General features: G+C 40.4%; 1 protein-coding gene across 3 annotated transcripts in view; it reads right to left on the reverse strand.

Moving 5' to 3' along the window:
- PPP6R2 (protein phosphatase 6 regulatory subunit 2) overlaps positions 1 to 22,054 on the reverse strand; it is a 147,285-nt gene that overhangs the window by 50,860 nt on the left and 74,371 nt on the right. For all 3 annotated transcript variants that reach the window (XM_067531404.1, XM_067531403.1, XM_067531402.1), the window contains exons 6-12: positions 18,789 to 18,854; positions 17,323 to 17,435; positions 13,481 to 13,594; positions 10,139 to 10,265; positions 6,336 to 6,488; positions 3,809 to 4,012; positions 3,035 to 3,099 (exon numbers count right to left, since the gene is read on the reverse strand). In XM_067531404.1, coding sequence (XP_067387505.1) covers positions 3,035 to 3,099; positions 3,809 to 4,012; positions 6,336 to 6,488; positions 10,139 to 10,265; positions 13,481 to 13,594; positions 17,323 to 17,435; positions 18,789 to 18,854 — 842 coding nt within the window. The remainder of the gene's footprint in view (positions 1 to 3,034; positions 3,100 to 3,808; positions 4,013 to 6,335; positions 6,489 to 10,138; positions 10,266 to 13,480; positions 13,595 to 17,322; positions 17,436 to 18,788; positions 18,855 to 22,054) is intronic.

Here is a 22,054-nt window from a genome sequence, read left to right on the forward strand (position 1 = left end):
GCTAGAACTCATATAAGTAATCCAATTATTCATTTCAACACTTCATTCACATTACAGAGGATCTCACCAAACATTCAGGTTTGTGTCAAATATTTGTGCAGCACTAACTGTGCACAAGGTTGACGCAGGCAGCCTCGCTGACTACTGCAGAGATTGGTCAAAACCAAAGCACATTAAAAACCCCATAGAAACACAATGTAAAGAAGTCTCCATCCCATCCACTATTGAATCCTAGACAAAATATTGTAAAAGAAAACCACCTCTTGTATTGGAGGTCCTGAAGGTGATGTTGATGATAAAAGCATTATAGCACTTTAGTAACACGTAAAACTTTTCACTTTGTATTTTGCAGAAATCTGAATATATCAAAAGTTAATTTCAAGATCGTTTGCTATTCTAACGTCAATTCCCCATAAATGCTTTGGGGTTTTCATAGAGTCACCGATTTTAAAGCCAGAAGGGACCATGATTGTTTAAGACTGACCTGCATAACACCCGGCTACAGGACTTTCCTGTTTTGCTCATGATGTTATTATAAAATTTAATATTAGATAATACTGCTTGGTACAAAACCCCTCACTGGGATGTTCCTTTTAACATGAAGTTGTGCCTGAAAATTCAAGCATTAATTATGTGCTAAATCAAGAGCTCCACAAGTGTCTCCTAAATCTCAATGAGTGACAACAGTCAAAGCCCAAACAGAGATGACAGAGAGGCAAGGTGAGTGAGGTAATATCTTTTATTGGACCAACTTCTGTTGGTGAGAGAGACAAGTCGTAAAGAGGAAAGGAATGGGTGTTAACAGGCCACTTCAACTTGAATGCTCCCTTGAAATGTGTGTTAGTTACTTAAGCTAAACAATCTGTTCCACCTTGTATTTAGCTGTAAGTTTCTCAGACCCAAAAAAGAGCCCAATGACCGCTTGAAAGTGCCTCTCTCTCACCAACAGAAACTGGTCCTATAAAAACTATTACCTCACCCACCTTGTCTCTCTAATATCCTGGGACCGATATGGCTACAACACCACTGCATACAACAAATAGAGATGATCTCAGACTTGTCCCTGCTTGACACTGGATCTGCGATCCATGGAGGTGAGGAAGGGAGGACAATTAGTGAGGACAGGGGTTGAGACTTCTGTCAAATTTCTCCATAGATAGGTCTGTGTAGAAAAGCAGTGGAATACAGCGTGAATGTAGCATGCATGTTTGCACATCATAATGCCCTCCCGCCCAAGTTTCTCTTTAAAAACTTCTTCCAGGAAGTCTACAAACCCTAATCCTCTCACATCAGTGTTGTTAGAAACCAGAAAATACCATCCAGATCACTGCCATGAAGTGCCTTTGTATATGTTTCTGTCTACTTCGTTTGAAAGCTCTGGAAGGATAGGGCCCATAACTGATCTTCTGGTTTGATTGGCTCAGAGTACACTTTTGGAGCTCAACTGCTAAGTAAAAATGCAAACTGGACTTGTGTGCTGACATGTTCCTCTCCTCTGCTCCTACTGCATTGATAGTAATTGTTAGTTACTACAACAATGGGAATGAAAAGGCAGACAAAGATGTGCTAAGTCAGTTGTTTTCTCTAACCTGACTGAATGCAACAGATGGTATTCATTTGTTTTAACTTACAGATACCCATAATGAACAAATGGACTGTAATCAAGTAATTCTGCAGACCACCCAGAAGGTACATTTTGTTATCTTATATAATAATCTGCCAAAAAACACACAGGATACCTAAAATTAAGGAAACATTTCCCCCCCCCCCCCCATCTATTTCAACTCAGAAGTCCTGTTTGGCTACTACAAAGAGTAATGTCATGCTCCAGCATGGAAATATATTAATGCCACCATACTCACTGAACCCTTTGCACCTTCTTCCCTCTTGCCGCTTACACTTGGATCAGTCTTCTATTTTTATGCACCACATGATAACCCTCTAATAACTGAAATCTCTCCTTAAAACACTCTTGCTGTTCTTTATTCCTCTAATCCTTTAGTATTAACCCACTGGAATAATACTTTTTGAAAGTTCTGCACTATTTTGAAATTAGACCTTCATCTGGTGTACTGCATGTCTGCATTGTCTGTCCAATGTAGACTGCAAACTCCTTTCAAACTGGGATCGCAGCCCCTTCTGCGTTTTCTAAAAGGCCATGTACAATGATAGCATTCAGCAAGTAAAGGCACAATGAGCGACCAGAAGGTGCTGTGGGGGGGCAAAGCTTTTAGAACAGGGCTCTGGTAAAATCATCAGTCCTGACTGCCCACCCGTCATGAGTTGAGACAAGAGGAAAAAGCAATCTTGCCACGTTGTCATGATGGGTCACAAGCAAGCAGATCCCCCATTTCAGCACCCCCAATCACTTGAATCTATAAAACAAAATTCAAGTAATATCGACAGAGACAATTATGGTTGTCAGTGCATTATTTACCATGTAAAGGGATTGCCAGGAGAAATTAGCAAATTGCCTGTACAGCACATTGTTAGCTGTAAAATCCTATAAATAGTAGCAAAATGTTTAGGCAAGCAAGGAAACGAAAGCCCAGATAATTTTCATTTACATCAGTCTATTTTCTTTAATTAATTTTATAGTCTTATTTCATACCAATCACCACATTAATTGAATGGCTTCCAGAGTTAGAAAATTAAACGAGAAATCTAATCTCAAATAGGGTTTCCTGGACATTCCTCTCCCCAAAGTGGGGTGAACAGTACATAGGTTATTTTTTTAAAAAGCAAGCTAATGTGCTATGTGTGTTCTTGGGAAAGCAAGATTGAAGTGTGCTTTGTATTTCTACTGCAGCATTGTGAGGTTGGAGGTAACTCTTAATCCCTTATACCTGCCCCGTTTATGTATGTGTTTACCTGATATGTATTTGATTTTTCACATATGAACAATCTGAATTCTAATTTTCTAGAACAGTCACAAACTTCTCAATTATCCAAATAATTGGAAGAATATTTAAAACAATAGTCAAAACTTGCAGTTCTCAAATTGGGACCTCCATACAACCAAAAACACCCTTACTGTATTTTGTCATTGACTTCCCAGGCATCCAATATCCTTTGCACCAAGCAGCAGTTCTGGAACAGCTAGAGAGGGAGAGACAGTGAGAACATGTCAGACACTGGCTAAAGGAAATCCCGTGGCCTAGGTAGCCTATATTAGTTGATGGATCACTTTTATTCATCTCTTTACACCTTCTGTCACTTAACATTACTTTAAGACAAATTTTAAATGGATTTATCTTGATGGAACAAACTGCACCAGAACTTGTAAACTGTCCAGCAAGCCTCTCAAGTTTTCCTTTAGTGGACAATCTTCCTCCAGATCACAGAATTCCCCTCCTTTCAGAGGAGGGGAGAGACAGTGATTCCTGTAAGATTCTTTACTTTACTCTGAGAGGTTTCATCATCATATTAATGAAGAGGGCTATCATGGTTTTAAGACAACAGCACAGAATAGTCTCAGCATTAGAAGCACAGGCACAGAAAAAACTGGGAATCTGTAATGATGATTGTTCTCTTTGGGCTGAAGTGTCTAGGGGTCTTTAATAAATAGAAAAGTGATCTGTAAACCCATAAACAGTGGTGATATTTTTCTTTTATAGTTGAATGAACAAATTATCTGTACAAAGGCAAGTACATTTCCATCCAGAACTGGAGGACCTAAGCAATGTCTAGACACCTTGATAAACACTACCCTCTCTTCTTGAACAGTTTGTTGGGCTACTCTCTCATTAACCAAAACCTGTGCTGAATCCATCCATCTAAAGCTCTCAGGTGACATGACTAGACTTACATGTGTCACCATGACATTCTCTGGACTATGATCTGGAGTCTTCAAGTTCTCTGTGGTTACATTCCCATTCAGCACCTCTTCTTTATTTTCCAGGTCATTTGTTGTTGATTTCCCTTCATACACAGAGTGCGAGAGAATAGCTGCTATGCACAATTCCACTTGGAAGTGCAAAAAGTTATTCCATGTGTATTTAAAAAATAAGTCCTGGAAAAAAATAAAGGATAGGGGAAAAAAAAAATCCACTTAGGACACACATCTGATCAGGCCTTTTACACCCCCCCCCCCAGGGACAAAGTGGGAGCGCACACATATTCTATCAGTGGGATCACTTGTGGAGTAAGATACTACACAAGACATAAGACAGCCTGTATTATAAAGGTTCAGCTTGGTTTCTCTGCAAGCCTCACTCCAAAAACTGAGGCCTCCTGAGATTGCAAAAGGGTTACACTTTGTTAACATAAGGGTTATGGTTGTTCAAGTGCTAATCCCACCAAGATAATCACTAAAAATCAAGGAAATCCCCAGTTAAGGCAACCTTCATTCACATGCCTTAAAATCATTACACTAAAATGCACTAACAGATATCTCACCTCCCCAACAAACTCTCTTGGCTCTTCCAATACATAAGTTATAGCCAAACATAATGCTCTCTAGTTCCTCTAAATCATACACAGACAGAACTAGGACTCATAGCACAACTACATTAAGATATATTCTCTACTCTATGACCTAGTTGGCCATGATGAAAAATAATCACTGACAATAATTTAACAATACCATTCATAATATCTCAGAAATAATTTTTCCTAAGTCATTTTCTTAGTTACAGTAGAGTTTATTTGATTTATGCCCCAGGGTAAGGCTGAGTAAAAAGTCTGTTCTTGGAGATCTGTAGTCTGTCCAATGAAACATCTGAGCCTTCACAATATGTAAATAGACTATTTTGCAGACATTCTGCTAAACTACTTTAACAGTTAATGCTGAAAGAATAATAAACTCATAGAAATGTAGGACTGGAAAGGACCTTGATAGGAGATCTAATCCAGTCCCCTGCACTGAGGTGGGACTAAGTATTATCTAGACCACCCCTGGCAGATGTTTGTCTAACCTATTCTCAAAAACCGCCAATGATGAGGATTACACAACCTCGCTAGGTAATCTATTTCAGTGCTTAACAACCTTTATCATTAAAAAGCTCTTCCTAATGTTTAACCAAAATCTACCTTGCAGCAATTTCAGCCCATTACTTCTTGTCCTGCCCGCGGTGGTTAAGGACGACAATTTATCACCCTCCTCTTTATAATCATCTTTTACGTACCTGAAGACTGTTATGTCCCCCCTCAGTATTCTCTTCTCCAGACTAAACAAACCCACTTTTTTCCATCTTTTCCTTGTAGGTCATGTTTTCTAGATCTTTAATCATTTCTGTGGCTCTCTTATGGACTTCCTCCAATTTCTCTACATTTTTCCTGAAGTGTGGTGCCCAGAACCGGACACAATACTCCAATTGAGGCTTTATCAGTGATGAGTATAGTAGATTACTCTTCGTGTCTTGCTTATAACACTCCTGCTAATACACCCCAGAATGATGTTCACTTTTTTGCGACAGTATTATATTGCTGAGTCATTTTTAGTTTGTGATCCACTATAACCCCCACAGGCTTTTCTGCAGTACTCCTTAGGCAGTCATTTCCCAGTTTGGATTTGTGCAATGGATTATTCCTTCCTCAGTGTAGCACTTTGCATTTGTCCTTATTGAATTCATCCTATTTAATTCAGACCATTTCTCTAGTTTGTCAAGATCATTCTAATCCTGTCCTTCAAAGTTCTTGCAACTCCTCCCAGCTTGGTATTCTCCACAAGTAGTCTATAGAGAGTGTACTCTCTCTAATGTTTTCCAAATCATTTAGAAAGATAATGAATAGAACTAAACCTAGGATAGATCCCTGAAGGACCCCACTCAACACACCCCTCCACCTTGATTGTGAGCCACTGATAAGTACTCTCTGAGTATGTTTCAGAGGGGTAGCCGTGTTAGTCTGTATACAGCAAAAACAACGAGAGTTCTGTAGCACATCTAACAAAGTGGGTTACAGCCCACGAAAGCTTATGCCTGCAGAAATTAATTTGTTAGTCTTTAAAGTGCTACAGAACTCTCATTTTTTCTCAGAGTATGGTTTTCCAGCCATGTGGGCACTCACTTTATGGTAGGTTCATCTGTGCTATATTTCTCTAGTTTATGAGAAACTAGAGAAAATCTCCTGGTTAAGCCAGGGTGGCCTCTTACCATACTTTCAATATTGCTTCCTATCTTGAAAGTTTGAGTTTTGTTACAACACATTACCCAACTATAATTAAGGTATAACGTCTAGTTTCTAGATATTCCTATTTCCAGGAGATTAAGGAAGTAATTAGGTGCTCAGACAAGCAGACATCAGATATACATTTTGTATTATACAGATCAAAGATAATGTTCTCTGTTTAAAACAGCATATTCTTCCACAATATGTCCGACTGCGTTACTCACAAGTAATAAATCCATGGTGCTGAGCCTGCATAATTCAGAGTTAATACTGGGAGTGTTTGTGTGAAGCAGGGCAGCTATTAGTCGAGCTCCGTGAAGGCGAGCATTCCCCAGTGGCTCCTCCAAGACACCAATTGTAGTCAGGATTGACATTTTCTACCACAAACAGAAAGAGGAACCAGATTTTGAGTCCATCTCTACATATGTCAAAACATTATTATTCTAACTGGACATTAGTCTGATTTTATAGTCATCTCATCTTCCTGTAAACTTCCTCTGCTCAGGAAACTGTTTGATACCTAAATCACCCTTTCCTTCTACCCACTGAGTGATGTCCAGTGACCACACAGTCACTGAAATTAAAGAACTATTGAATCAAAAGTAACAATACTCGGTTAGTATTTTCTATATCCAATTTCAGAAAGATACAACTACCAATGAGTAAATATGAATCTTTATAAAGTGTTTATGACAAGACAGAAGTCCTGCCTCTGGGAGACATAGCCATCTGTTGATAATATAAATATTTCATGAGATTAATAATAGACTTGCATAGCAGTAAGAACATCCATGAATTCCAACTATCTATATTTGGGAATGCTTCCTTTCCACACACATCTCCAAAACCCTAGTTACAATAAAACATTATCCTTAATGTTACTCAAATACAGTAACTCAGATGCCAAATCCCACCACCTGGTACCTAGATATCTAAAGTCTAAATCTGAATTCTGAATTCCTCTTTGAGGATTTGAGTTAGATCTTTATGTTAATTTATTGTAGGATTTCTTTCTTTTAGTATATGATGCTTTTAAGTGAACAAAACTGAAAACATCCAGGAGGTAAATGATCATAAACAGGGTGGAAAGAAAACCTCTGAAGTGCACATTGTTAGCTACTGTGAACACAGGAAGAGTTGTGGTAAAATGAGGATAATCAATAGGACACAGTAATACCATGGTACAAAATATATCGGAAGGACAGAACAGGTTGTACTGCTGGGGGAGTGGCGCTATATGTGAAAGAAAGCATGGAGTCAAATGAAATAAACATCTTAAATGAACCAAACTGTGCCACAGAATCTCTTTATAGTAATTCCATGCTTGAATAACAAGAATAGAGCAGTAGGGATATATACTACCAACCACCTGACCAGGATCGTGATAGTGACTGTGAAATGCTCAGGGAGATTAGAGAGGATATAAAAATAAAAAACTCAGTAAGAATGGGGGATTTCAACTGTCTCCATATTGACTGAGTACATGTCACCTCAGGACGGGATGCAGACAAAAACTTTCTTGACACCTTAAATGACTGCTTCTTGGAGCAGCTAGTCCTGGAACCCACAAGAGGAGAGGAAATTCTTGATTTAATCCTAAATGGAGCACAGGATATGGTCCAAGAGATGAATAGAGCTGAACCGCTTGGTAACAGTGACCATAACATCATAAAATTAACATCTTGGTGGGGGGAGGAGGGGGAGTCACCAAAGCAGCCCACCATGGCAGCATTTAATTTCAGAAGGGGGAACTACACAAAAATGAGGAAGTTACTTAAACAGAAATTAAAAGTGCCAAAAGTGAAATCCCTGCAAGCTGCATAGAAATTTTTAAAAGATTGCATAATACAGGCTCAATTTAAATGTATATCCCAAATTTAAAAAAAATATAGTAAGAGGACCAAAAAAGTGCCACAGTGGCTAAACAACAAAGTAAAAGAAGCAGCTAAAGGCAAAAAGGCTCCTTTTAAAAGTGGAAGTTAAACCCTACTGAGGAAAATAGAAAAGAGCATAAACTCTGGCACGTAAAGTATAAAAATATCATTAGAAAGGCCAAAAAAAAAATCTGAAGAACAGCTAGCCAAAGACTCAAAAGTAACAACTAATTTTTTTTTTTTAAATACATCAGAAGCAGAAAACCAGGTAACAACTAGTGGGGACACCGGACAATCAAGATGCTAAAGGAGTACTCAAGGAAGACAAGGCTATTGCGGAGAAACTAAATGAATTCTTTGCATCGGTCTTCACGGCTGAGGATGTGAGGGAGATTCCCAGACCTGAGCCATTCTTTTTAGGTGACTAATCTGAGGAACTGTCCCAGATTAAGGTGTTATTAAAGGACATCTTGGAACAAATTGATAAATTAAACAGTGAGAAGTTACCAGGACCAGATGGGATTCACGCAAGAGTTCTGAAGGAATTCAAATGTGAAATTGCAGAACTACTAACTGTGGTATATAACCTCATTTAAATCAGCTTCTGTACCTGATGATTGGAGGATAGCCAATGTGATGCCAATTTTTAAAAAGGCTCCAGAGGCGATCCTGGAAATTATAGGCCAATAAGCCTAACTTCAGTACCAAGCAAATTGGCTGAAAATATAGTAAAGAACAGAATTGTCAGACACATAGATGAATACAATTTATTGGGGGAAGAGTCAACATGTTTTTTTGAAAGGGAAATCATGCCTCACCAATCTGCTAGAATTCTTTGAGAGGGTCAACAAGCATGTGAACAAGGGTGATCCAGTGGATATAGTGTGCTTAGATTTTCAGAAACCTTTTCACAAGGTCCCTCACCAAAGGCCCTTAAGCCAAGTAAGCTGTCATGGGATAAGAGGAAAGGTCCTCTCCTGGATCAGTGTCTGGTTAAAAGACAGGAAACAAAGGGTAGGAATAAATGATCAGTTTTCAGAATGGAGAGTGGTAAATAGTGGTGTCCCCCAGAGATCTCTACTGGGACCAGTACTATTCAACATATTCATAAATGAGTTGTAAATAGGAGCAAACAGTGAGATGACAAAATTTGCAGATGATACAAAATTACTCAAGATAGTTAAGTCCAAAGCTGACTGTGAAGAGTTACAAAGGCATCTCACAAAACTGGGTGACTGGGCAACAAAATGGCAGAAGAAATTCAATGTTGATAAATGCAAAGTAATGCACATTGAAAAACATAATCCCAACTCTACATATAAAATGATGGGGTCTAAATTAGCGGTTACCACTCAAGGAAGAGATGTTGGAGTCATTGTGGATAGTTCTCTGAAAACATCCGCTCAATGTGCAGCGGCAGTCAAAAAAGGTAACAGAATGTTGGGAATCATTAGGAAAGGGATAGATAAGACAGAAAATATGGTATTGCTTCTATATATATATCCATGGTATGCTCACATCTTGAATGCTGTGTGCAGATCTGGTCGCCCCATCTCAAAAAAGATATACTGAAATTGGAAAAGATATAGAAAAGGGCAACAAAAATGATTAGGGGTATGGAACAGCTTCTGTATGAGGCGAGATTAATAAGACTGGGAGTTTTCAGCTTGGAAAAGAGATGACTAAGGGGGGATATGATAGAGGTCTATATAATCATGACCACTGTGGAGAAAGGAAATAAGGACGTGTTATTTACTCCTTCTCATAACACAAAAACCAGGGGTCACCAAATGAAATTAATAGGCAGCAGATTTAAAACAAACGAAGTATTTCTTCATACAATGTACAGTCAACCCACGGAACTCCTTGCCAGAGGATGTTGTGAAGGCCAGGATAATAATGGGGTTCAAACAAGAACTAGTTCATGGAGGATAGGTCCATCAATGGCTATTAGCCAGGACAGACAGGGATTCCTGTTTGCCTTAGCCTCGGAATGGCTGATGGGATGGATCACTTGATGACTACCTGTTCTATTATTCCCTCTGAAGCACCTGGCATTGGCCACTGTCGGAAGACAGGATACTGGGCTAGATGAACCACTGGTTTGAACCAGTATGTTCGTTCTTGTGTTCTTATGAGCTGAGATGCTTTACCTTGGGAGGGTTGAGTAGAAGCTGGTGAAAATCCTTTAGCCGTGGTTCAATACCATGTAAGATGCTGCTATTGACAGTGTACGACCTTTCAATTCCCTGAGAGAATGAGTCCATCAGTCCCTCCACTCTGTAGAGAGAAAGGTAAAACATAATATTCAATACTTGGACAAAACCACCAATAGGAGTTATGTTTGACTCCTTCAGAAACCCATTCCAACCCTATTATCTGTCCTTGTAATTCCCTCTTCAAATTCACAGCTATTTCCGCTATTTACAGATGGCGTAAGTTAAAAATATTATGTAAATACAAATCCATGAAGCAGAGTGGGGATGACAGAGTAAATTATTGTTTACTCATCACACCGAGGACAGCAAAGAAAAAATTCAGATATGTCCTTGTGTTTAACACTCTTCAAATATTTCAGCATGAAGACATATCTGGAAATGGTAAAGTTTTGTTGTAGCTTTTAACAAGTATGTACAAAATTAACAAGTGTTCAGAAAGAATAATGTAAATATAGTAGTTGATAGGAATAGGCAGTAGCTCTTTGTAGAACGCACACCCATGCTTCTCTTTCTAGTAGACGGTAGTAATGTGTATTTGTAGAACTGTAAACTATCAGCCCTTTCAAACAGTACATCAGTGCATTGGAGTAAAAGAACAAAAGATAAATTTTCCTCTCCATTCTAGAACTTTCTACCTGGATCTTAAATGAAACAACACTGCACATTCTGACATCTTCAAGAAGAATGAGCACATCTGCATGTTCAGTCACCAGTGATTACCACAGTGGGAACAAATACAATATCAGCACAGTGGCCCAACGGGCTAGTACAAACTAATTTGCTAGCCATCACATCTGTTCTTTCTGCAGCATTTGAAGACCGTATTTCGCTAGTACTTATATAGCACCGAACACTTGATTATTTTTGAGTGCACAACAAACATTAATGAACTTGTCTTCACAGTACCCTTGAGAGGCAGGGAAGTATTATCTTCCTTTTACAAGTGAAAGAAGTGAGTCACAGAATAATTAAGTGATTTTCCCAAGGCCCCCACAAGCAATCTGTGGCAGAGCTTGAAATTGAATCCAGATGTTGTCACTGTCCAGTACCATAACCACAAAATAATTCTTCCTTCACAAGTCTCCTCACAGCCTTGCAAACCTACACTTCCTTCCTTCTGTTCTGAGCAGACAGGAAGGAGCTGCCATTAGGCTAGTATTTCTGCTGACAAGGGTCTGGGGTTATAGTCCATCACAAACTGAGTACGAGTCAACAATGTGATGTAGTTGCGAAAAAGGCTAATATCATTCTGAGGTGTATTAACAGGAGGGTTGTATGTAGGACAAGGGAGGTAACTGTCCTGTTCTACTCAGCCCTGCTGAGACCTCAGCTGAAGTAATGTGCCCAATTCTGGGCAACGCACTTTTGGAAAAGAGGTGGATAAACTGGAGACAGTCCAGTGAAGAGCAACAAAAATGATCAATGTTTTAGAAAACCTGACCTACAAGGAAATGTTAAAAAATCCAGGACATATTTAGTCTTGAGAAAAGAGGACTGAGGGGTGACCTGATAATAGTGTTCAAATATCTTAAAGGCTGTTATAAAGAGGATGGTGATCAATTGTTTTCCAAGTCCACTGAAGGTAGGACAAGAAGTAATGGGCTTATTCTGTAGCAGCAGAGATTTAGATTAGATATTAGGAAAAAATCATTCTGATTACCAAGGTAATTAAGCTCTGGAACAGGCTTTCAAGGGAGGCTGTGGAATCTCCATCATTGGAGTTTTTAAGTGCAGGTTAGACAAACATCTGTCAAGGATGGTCTAGGTTTAGTTGGTCCTACCTCAGCTCAGACGGCCTCACGTGACAACCACTTGAGATTCCTTCCAGCCCTACACTTCTATGATTCCAGTCCCTATTTATTGTTTGCAGAGTTACTGGCCGACCTTGTGAGACCCTGACACCCAACTTAGTGGCATTTTCTCTCTGGGCATAACATACGTTTTGAACACCTCATCTGATCAATTCCAAACTGTCAGGGAATGTTCTACCTATCAATGATCAGAGCCCTATTGATTATGGTAAAAATCAGAAAGGAAAAAAGGAGGAAATGGGGACACAGAGCCCAAGGCATCTGATTATCACAGCCCCCATTATCCTATCACATCCCAGTTTCAATCACGTCTCATTTTAATACAAATGAAAAAATCTGCTGATGGTAGATATGGGCATATTCCAGCATAACACCACCCCTCACTGACAGACCGAAAGAGACAGAGAGGAAGTAAGGGGAATGGAGAGGCATCTGGGGAAAAGAGCCCCTGACATGGGGGAGAGAACGGAGGACTCTAGTATGGGGAAACGGGTGGGCACAGAGCCCCAGGGATGAGGGGAGCTGGTGACACTTGTACAGGGGGCAGGAGGCTATGGGGAGGCACACAGGCCCTGGCATGGGGGTGAAGGGAATGGGGAAAACAGAATCCTTGGCACTGGGGTGGCAGTTGGAGGTACACAGGAAGCTTGTGAGGGGTGGAGGGATGCTAGGAGCCCCTGGTGTGTGCAATGAGCTTGGCTTACAGACACAGTGAAGTGTGCCACTCCCTAATTATAGCATTTTCCCAGTCCAGATGTTTGAAGAATATTCTTCTGCCTACTGTATACAACAGCAGGGAGAGGCCCAGCCGGGAACCCTTGAGCCTCTGCCATTTCAATTCTTCACAACCATTGGCTATCTTTGGTGTCCACAGCCGAAATTTTACAATTTCAGCTCTGAATATTATTTTCTGTTCACTGACTGGCTGTTTGCCTTAGCCTCCTCCCCTGCCCCTCTCCATGCACTACTAGCCCTCCATGCTCCCCTCCATTCTTCCTTTTGTTCCTCCTCTTATTCTCCCTATCTATGCCTGGATGCCCCTCTTCCATATCTTCCTTTTTCCCCACTCTCTTGCTCCTGTTTATTCTTCCCCCTCCTGCCATTCTCTCTCATTTGCCTCCCAAAAATATAGAAATAAAAAATAAATTTAATTTTAAAAATGAAGAATTAGAACTAAAGAGCCTTGTACCCATCTTTATGTATGCTGTACCTCTTTCTCGCACCTTCTGTTTTATTTAGATTGTAAGTTCTCTGGTGTAAAGACTGCTTTCCTATGCGACTGTCTAGCACCTAGCAGCTACAACCCTGATGTACTACCCTGAAGCATAACTATTGCATTTAAAAACAACTTTTCCTGTATTTATTTTTAGCCAGCCCCTGAAAGTATGCCAGGTATTTATTTTTTGATCAAAGTCAAACTAGATTTTGAGTTGTAATATTTTCTTGTTGATGGGAGCAAACCTACCCAGAGCGCCTTGTTTCCAATAACGTTAATAAAATCTGAGTTCCATTCACTATGCAGTTTTCAGTCTGGTCTCCATCAAACATGTTTTTCAAAAGCTGCTCCACGCATTCCTGCCTGTTAAATGACACACAGGAGTTAAAGAAAGGCATTAGGGATACAAATAGTTTGCAGTATTTGTTTTAATTTTAAAACTATCCTACCACTTCTGAAATAAAGAAACTGCAATTCTTCTTTAGAAGTCAGATGAGGGAAACTCCCTTCTCAGTGGCAGATATGACAGGGATGAATCTATGTCAAGTTTAGAAGCCTGCTTACCTATGGTTTGGGCATGTGCCTGATAACATCACCAACTCTCTGAACCAAAAAGTGGCTCTATCTCACATGAACAGAGGAATGTCTCTCCATTATGAGCTGCTAGCTGGCCAATGCCATGTACTCAATCTATTTAACTTATCAAAGAGAATGGTAAAAGGTAACTTGATCACAGTAAATACCTATAAAGATCCCAGGGAGAAGATATCAAATACTATTGGACTCCAGCTGCCAAAGGCACAATAAGTTCAAATGGCTGGAAACTGAAGTCAGTAGGGCTCAAACTGTAAATACGATGCAAAATTTTCAACATTGGATATAATTATCCATTGGAACAAATTACTACCAAGGGATGTGGTAAAACCTCCATCTCTAGGTGTCTTTAAATAAAGACTAGATGTCTTCCTAAGAGATATGCTCTAGCACCACTACAAATTATTAGGCTACGTGCCCAAATCCCTCAAGGAGATTTGGTGGCCTGTTTGGCACTTTCCATCTCTTAGTCCAGGGTGGGGCTCATGGCATTTCCTAAGGCACAGTTACCGTGGGACATGATGGTCTGACAGCTGGCCTCTCAAAAGCTATCTGCATTTGTAATATGTCAAACAAGATACATTTTCTCTGGTGTTGTGACCACTGTTTGCAGCTGGAGGGTATTTGCCATTCTCCCCAGTAGTTCCTGAAACTACTTCTGTTCGTCAGGAAGGAAAACAGAGAGGATATTCTGCAGAGGTGCCGTCTAAATGTTCCTTCAAAGGGGATCTGTATGGTTTCTCTGAAGGAGTCTCATTCCATTCCTCAAAAACAGGTAGACCCTTCCTATGGATCTGAGGGGTCTGGTGCAGGTACTAGTGCTGGCAAGGAAGGAAGTGTTGGTGCTGAGTGAGGAATAGGCACTGGGGAGGGGATCAGTGCTCAGGGAGAGCGTGGTGCCAGAAGAGGTATCAGTATTAGCAGGGAGGTCAATGCTGCAGCTGTTCTCTCAGCCTCCAGCAGGACTTCCCATATAGGTACTAAAACAAGCAACAGAAAAGCACTTAAAGGAGTGGCTAGTAGCCTCCATGGTGGACGCCCCCTTTACCAACGAGGGACTAACGGTGTTATCAGGATCCAAAACAGCGAGGAATCTAAATTAGTCCAGAGCCATCCCACTCCAGAGGAGCGTAGACAGGAGGTGACAGCAGTGCCATTTGAGAATCTTTAAAGACTTCACAGGTCAGAGAGTACAAAGGAAGAGAGAAATGGCATTTCCTTTTTCTTCTGCTTGCACCCCTCTTGTGGGAAGATATGCTTCCTCTTCTCCTTCCTTGTACCTGGAGGAGCATGTGTGTCGACTTTTGGTTTCCAAACAGAGGCATTAGCACTGGAAGACAAGGCCACAGTCGGTGCCAAGAGCAACAGTGCCAAGTAAGTAGCAGGCACCAAGGTCGGCGCTTCCTACATCATCAGTGAAGACCACTGAGGCCATAAGAGGTGGTGCCAGTACCTATTCAGATTAAACTGGCACCAGTAATGTCAGGTGGTGCTAGCTAAAGGATTTGCTCCCAGTAGTGGGACAAAAAGATTCCGGCCTCAAGCCCGTGATAAAAAACAGAAGCGAGGGCAAAGCAGCAAAATGTAGCTTGGCTCCTGCCTCACATAACCTTGGCATGAGGCTGGTCTTGGTCCCCTGGATGTGCCCCTCTGAGTATTAGGCTGTAGGCATTTAGAGTCTGGAACCTCAAGCATCAATCCCCCTTCCAGCACAGCAAACGGTGCACTGTGTTACCAAGTGGGTCTCGGCCAGGCAGGAAGCACTAGATGTGGGTGATCATCTCTGATACAATCGCCAAGCAAGAGAGCACATCTCTTGAAGCCTGTATGAGAATCAGAGTCCAACACAGTCCTGGTGAGGAGCTGAAGGCTCCCAGGATGAGGGAAGCTATATACACTGACTTGTCCTATGCTGCTCTTAACTAACTATTGACAAGAAAACATTAAGCGAGGCCAAGAGAAGATCTAGTCTGAGGGCACGAAGGCAAGTACTGTTTGCTCTCTGCAGCAGCAGCAAAGGAACTGAGGCAATTAAGGGAGTGCATTTCCTTATAAGGAGTAGGGTGCTGACATCAATCTCATGCAAGATCTATCATGTGCTTCCCAACAGACATGGCTTACCAAGGCAGTTATGCAGCTAAACGTTACTGAGGTGCCATATGCCTTGTGGGGTGCACAGAGGCTCTCAACTTTTTTTTTTTTCCTGCGTAAACTGAAAGCTTAGATTCTGCAGCATTACCTGCATCCCTCCACACACTGGGAAAGCGACCTACACTTAGCCAGGCAAGGGAGGGAGTAGAATTTTCAAGCCCTAGTTACACTCTTGTTTTTCATTTCAATACTTAATGATGAGCTCCATTCAGTGTAAACCCTCTTTCTTGCCAAAATAATTCCTTTTGGCCTAAAAAATCGCATGCTTAGTATCAAAACTGAAGTGAATATTTTTAGAATGTTTGATGCAATTAACTAGGAAATTACACACAAAAAATCTATCCTAAAAGAACAGAATCAAGGTTCCAAAGTCAAGTACTCAAAAGTTAGGAAATGCCAAAATTCAGGTTGTCTGTGCAACCTCAATTTGGCCCCTTTGGGCTTACATTTTTCCAGGACCTTGTTCAGTGCACAACATGACCTGTGCTCTGGGAATGGTTGTATAGTGAAGGAGGCTGTTGTCTGTAGGACCTCATTTGTCACAGAAAATGGAAGGAGTGTAGAGAATGATGCAAAGGATTGCAAGAAGAGACAGGATGGTCTCATAGATAAGGCAACTCAGTACCACCCTGGAGAAATGAACTCTATTCCAACCCCTACCACAGAGTTTCTATGCAATGCTAGACAAGTCACAAACCAAAACATTCACAGTTGGCCACTATCTGTGGGTTCCTCACTTTCTGGGTCTCAATCTGTAGAAGTGTTGAGTGCTTCCAATTGCAGTTGATTGCTGTTGTGCTTGGAACATACAGCATGCTACAAAAATGCTAAGTATGCTGGAAAATCAGGACCTAGATGTCTCGAGCTTGGCACCCAAAAGTAATGGACATTTTTGACAGTTTTGGCTTTAATTTTTCTGAGTCTCAGGTTCCCAGCTATAAAATGGGGATACCGCACCTCAGTCTGACAGGGGAGTTGCAGAAATAAATTAATTCATATCTGTGAAGTAGTCCGACACTATGGTGACAGCATTACCACCATTACCTTCTTCACAGTTCCCTGCTGTTATTTGTCACACTTATTGATAGTGTCGTTTTTATTAGTGTAGGCAGAGACCAAGTTTTCCTGTGTCTTTGTACAATGCAAAAGTACAGTAAGACTTGAGTGGGGCCTTTGGGTGGTACCGTAATGTAGCAACAATAAATATCATTCGTTAGAACAATTGTGAGGAGTGGGCAAAGGTCAGATTATTTATTGCACAGTTCATGCCCCTGAAGATTTATAAGGAACTGACATTACCAGCAGCCGTCATTTTAGTTTAGTAACACTATCTGACATGTACTTACGATTCCAGTGCTGTGAGAAGCGGATCCGGCTCAGATATCTCCTGTAGCTGGTTGCCTTGGTCTCTGCTCAGTCTTATGATATCACACAAGGTCTGGGAAGCATTTGATTGTCTCTGTAAACAATGTCGAAGGTCATATTTAAGTACTAACTGCACAGCTGAGTTCATCATGGCCTTCCAAGGAAATGTAATGCAGTTGGGACAGAAGAGAGAACAGCAGCCAGCAATGCATGGAATTAAGCAAATGAGAATCCCTCAGCTCAAAGGCAGCAATATTTCAAGATAACATGGAGGATCAGATATACTCTGCCTTAATGAACAAACTTCCAATCCAAGCTTTTATCTTCATAGCACTATTCATATCAGTAACCCAATTAACAGAGAGATTTCAGAACCAAAGAAGGGGTTTTCTTGAACTTGTAAGTTAAAATCAATTGTGACATTTCAAAGTGAGTTTTTTTTCTTTCCTTTTTCGGTCAAGACTAATTATTACTGCAGACATTTAATCTTTGCTTACCTTTACTCACTAATATTTCTTACTTCCTTAAAAATATGAAATACACAAAACAGCTCTTTGACAAAATTCTGTATACCACTGGTTTGTGTTACAAACCTATACTTGTAGGGTTTTTTTGTAGTCTGTCATCACAGCTATCTGATTACTAATTAAAGCTATTTGTTTAGACACGGCCCACGGCCATCTTGGTACTGTAATCCTCACCTGTTCAATAACATTACTAAAGATACACAAGTTCACATACTAGCTGTCTCCAGTGTACTTTCACAAAGAGGTAACTTCTAATGTGATGACATCAGAATTTGACCCTTTCCAGTGAAAGCACAAACAGCATAACAAGAAAATCACTATACAATCATTGAGTTCATTGTGCTGTTGACAACTGTGGTGATGTGTTGGTGAACGACCAGATCAAATGCAACTAGCTAAAACAGAGATGAAAATGTTTTCTGGTCTTAACCTTTCTGCACCAGTGATTGCAGTTTGGGCTGTCCTTTTTTATCTATATAACCTAATACTTGGCACATTTCTTGCACAAGCGCAAATAAGTGTACGTTGCACATTTTAGTAGGATATTAAAACAAAAAAAACTGTTTTTGACTTAAAAAATAAGTTGAAGATCACTGCTAGCCAGTTGTCAGAGTCTTTCAATAGCATATTCCAATCAATTGTAAAGATTCCATCTAAATTCATATAATACAAAAGTTGGCTTAGAATAGTCAAGAAATTGGTACTCAAATGACTGAGGAAAACCCTTTTAATTGATGTCAGGTTCAGTACTCAAAAAAAAGACAGCACTCCCATACACACACTCTGTTACTATTCTCTTCCCATTAGCAAAATGGGCATTCTTCTGAGAGTTAGAAAAAGACCATTCTCAAGCATCCATGCTTCTGGATCTCTTATTAAGTTTACGAAATCATACAAAAAATAAATCACATCATACTCACATCCTCATCCTGGCTCGAATGGATCAGCTCCACAAGTCTCTGAATTACTTTTGCTTCATTAAGCCACTGAAGGGAAAGGAAAGAGTCCCTGGTTTGAGATCACAGAACTCAGAACAAGAAGATTTTAGGAAGTCTCTTACTATTTCCGGCTAGCACTGCTTACCATTAGATATAAACAGTAAGGGAAATTGGTCTCCCTCTTTTTCACAGTCCACAAGGCATAGTACACTCTACTTCCTCAGTGCTAGAAATTGTTGTATGTTAATTTGCACTGACCAAATAAATATCAAATCCTTGCTACCCCATTGTTCCTGCAACAACTGCCAAACCAAGTCAGTAAGTTTAATGGGAACTGGAGCCCACTGAGATGGAGTGACTACATTTCTTAACAAATAAATATTATGCAATCACAGAAATTAGAGATGAGTAAGACCTGTTAGGTTTCCTGGCCAATGCACAATTTTTCCTACAATGTGTCTTGTTTTAAATATAATAGATTCATAGATTCCAAAGCAAGAAAGAGCCATTATAATAATCTAATCTAACTTTCTGTATAATACAGGCCATAAACTTCCTCACTATAATTCGCAGAGCAGATATTTAAAAAAAACATCCAATCTTGATTTTAAAATGGTCAGTGTTGGAGAATTCACCATGTGCCTTGGTGAATTGTTCCAACGGTTAATTACTTTCAGCGTTAAAAATTTACATCTTATTTGAGAATTTGTCCAGCTACAACTTCCAGCCATTGGATCATTAGTCCTTTCTCTGCTAGACTGAAGGGCTCATTAGTAAATATTTGTTCCCCCTGTACGTAATCAAGTCACCCCTTAACCTTCTCTTCGTTAAGCTAAATCCATTTAGAGCTCTTTGAGTCTATCACTATGAGGCATGTTTTCTAATCCTTCAGTCATTCTCATGCTCTTCTCTGACCCTTCTCCCATTTATCAACATCCTTCTTGAACTGTGGACACCAGAAATGGACAAGTATTCCAGTGGTTGCACCAGTGCCAAACACAGACGTAAAATAATCTCTCTGCTCCTGCTTTCAATTCCCTTATTTATGCATCCAAGAATTGTATTTGCCCTTCTGGCTACAGCACTGCCATGTTCAGCTGATTATCCACCACAACCCCCGATAGAAATATTGCTTGAACATACAGAGCAAATTCAATAAGGTCAAAGCACAGTATGGGGAGGAGGTGAACAGCCCTTCTATGATGAAATAACTTTGTGGATGAGGGGAAAGGAGTGGACATGATATACCTTGACTTTAGGTAGATAGAACACTGGCTAGATCATTGGGCTCAACGGGAATGATCAACGGTTCGATGTCTAGTTAGCAGCCAGTATCAAGTGGAGTGCCCTAGGAGTCGGTTTTGTTTAACATCTTCATTAATGACCTGGATGATGGCGTGAATTGCAACCTCAGCAGGTTTGCAAATGACACTAAGCTGGGGGGAGTGGTAGACATGCTGGAGGGCAGGGATAGTACACAGTGACCTAGACAAATTGGAGGATTGGGCCAAAAGAAATCTGATGAGGTTCAACAAGGACAAGCGCAGAGTCCTGCACTTAGGATGGAAGAATCCTATGCACAGCTACAGACCGGGGACTGAAGGGCTAGGCAGCAGTTCTGCAGAAAAGGATCTGGGGGTTACAGTGGACAAGAAGCTGGATATGAGTCAGCAGTGTGCCCTGGTTGTCAAGAAGGCTAATGGCATATTGGGCTGCATTAATCGGAGCACTGCCAGTAGATCGAGGGAAGTGATTATTCCCCTCTATTCGGCACTGATGAGGCCACATCCGAAGTACTACGTCCCCACTACAGGAAAGATGTGAACAAATTGGAGAAAGTCCAGCAGAGGGCAACAAAAATTATTAGAGGGCTCAGGCACATGACTTATGAGGAGGGAGAGAATGAGGGAACTGGGCTTATTTAGTCTGCAGAAGAGAAGAATAAGGGGGGATTTGATAGCAGCCTTTAACTACCTGAAGAGGATAGAGTTAGGCTGCTGTCAGTGGTAGCAGATGACAAAACAAGGAGCAATGGTCTCAAGTTGCAGTGGGGGATGGATATTAGGTTGGATATTAGGAAAAATGTTTTCACTAGGAGGGTGGGGAAGCACTGGAATGGGTTACCTAGAGAAGTGGTGGAATCGCCATCCTTAGAGGTTTTTAAGGCCTGGCTTGACAAAACCCTGGTTGGGATGGTTTAGCTGGGGTTGGTCCTGCTTTGAGCAGGGGGCAGGACTGGATACCTCCTGAGATCCCTTCCAATCCTGATCTTCTATAATTCTATAATCTTATTTCACAGTCATTCGTTCCCAGGATAGAATCCTCTGTTCTCTAAATATGGCCTTTATTCTTTGTTCCTAAATGTGCACATTTACATTTAGCTGTATTAAAATGAATATTTTGTTTGTGCCCAGTCTACTAAGCTATCTAGATCACTCTGTGATCAGGCAAGTGATCTGCCCTCTTCAATATTTACCACTCCTCCAAATCGTGTGTCATCTGCAAAACTTTATCAGTGATGATTTTATGTTTTCGTCCAGATCATCGATAAAAATGTTAAATAGCGTAGGGCCAAGAACCAATCCTTGTGACACCCCACTAGAAACACTCGATGTTTTATGAAACCTACTCGAAATGATTTGCAGTTTACAATTACATTTTGAGACTTATTAATTAACCATCTTTTAATCTATTTAATGTATCCTATATTAATTTTATACCATCTTGGGAGTGTTTTTTCAATCAGAATGTCACACAGTACCAAGTCAAAGACCTTACTGATGTCTAATGTCTCAAGTAATGGGTCTAGTAGTTTTTGTAACCTGACCTCAACCACAACGGATACCTGCACCAATACCACCTAATGTATTGTGCCCATAGATTCATAGTTTATAAGGCAAGAAGGGACCTCTGTGGTCATCTAGCTTGACCTCCTGCATAACACAGACCAGAGAACTTCCCCTGAATTAATTCCTGTTTGAACCAAAGCAGATCATTTAGAAAAACATGTACTCTTAATTTAAAAGTTGTCAGTAATGGAGAATCCACCATGACTCTTGGTAAGCTGTTCCAGTGGTTAAAATGCAAATTTTTAATAGTTAAGGTAATTATTTCCAGTCTGAATTTGTCTAATTTCAATTTCCAGCCTTTGGAGTGAAGATCAAGATATAAGCAGACAAGGGAGTAACATCGTCAGAAAACACTGAGAAAATTAGTCAAGAATGTGGTCCCTTGTCTGAACCTTACCT

Source organism: Emydura macquarii, unplaced genomic scaffold (genome assembly GCF_026122565.2).
Source record: "Emydura macquarii macquarii isolate MOO-44397 ecotype Brisbane River unplaced genomic scaffold, CSIRO-AGI_Emac_v2 contig_3219, whole genome shotgun sequence".
Classification (NCBI taxonomy): Eukaryota; Metazoa; Chordata; order Testudines; family Chelidae; genus Emydura; species Emydura macquarii.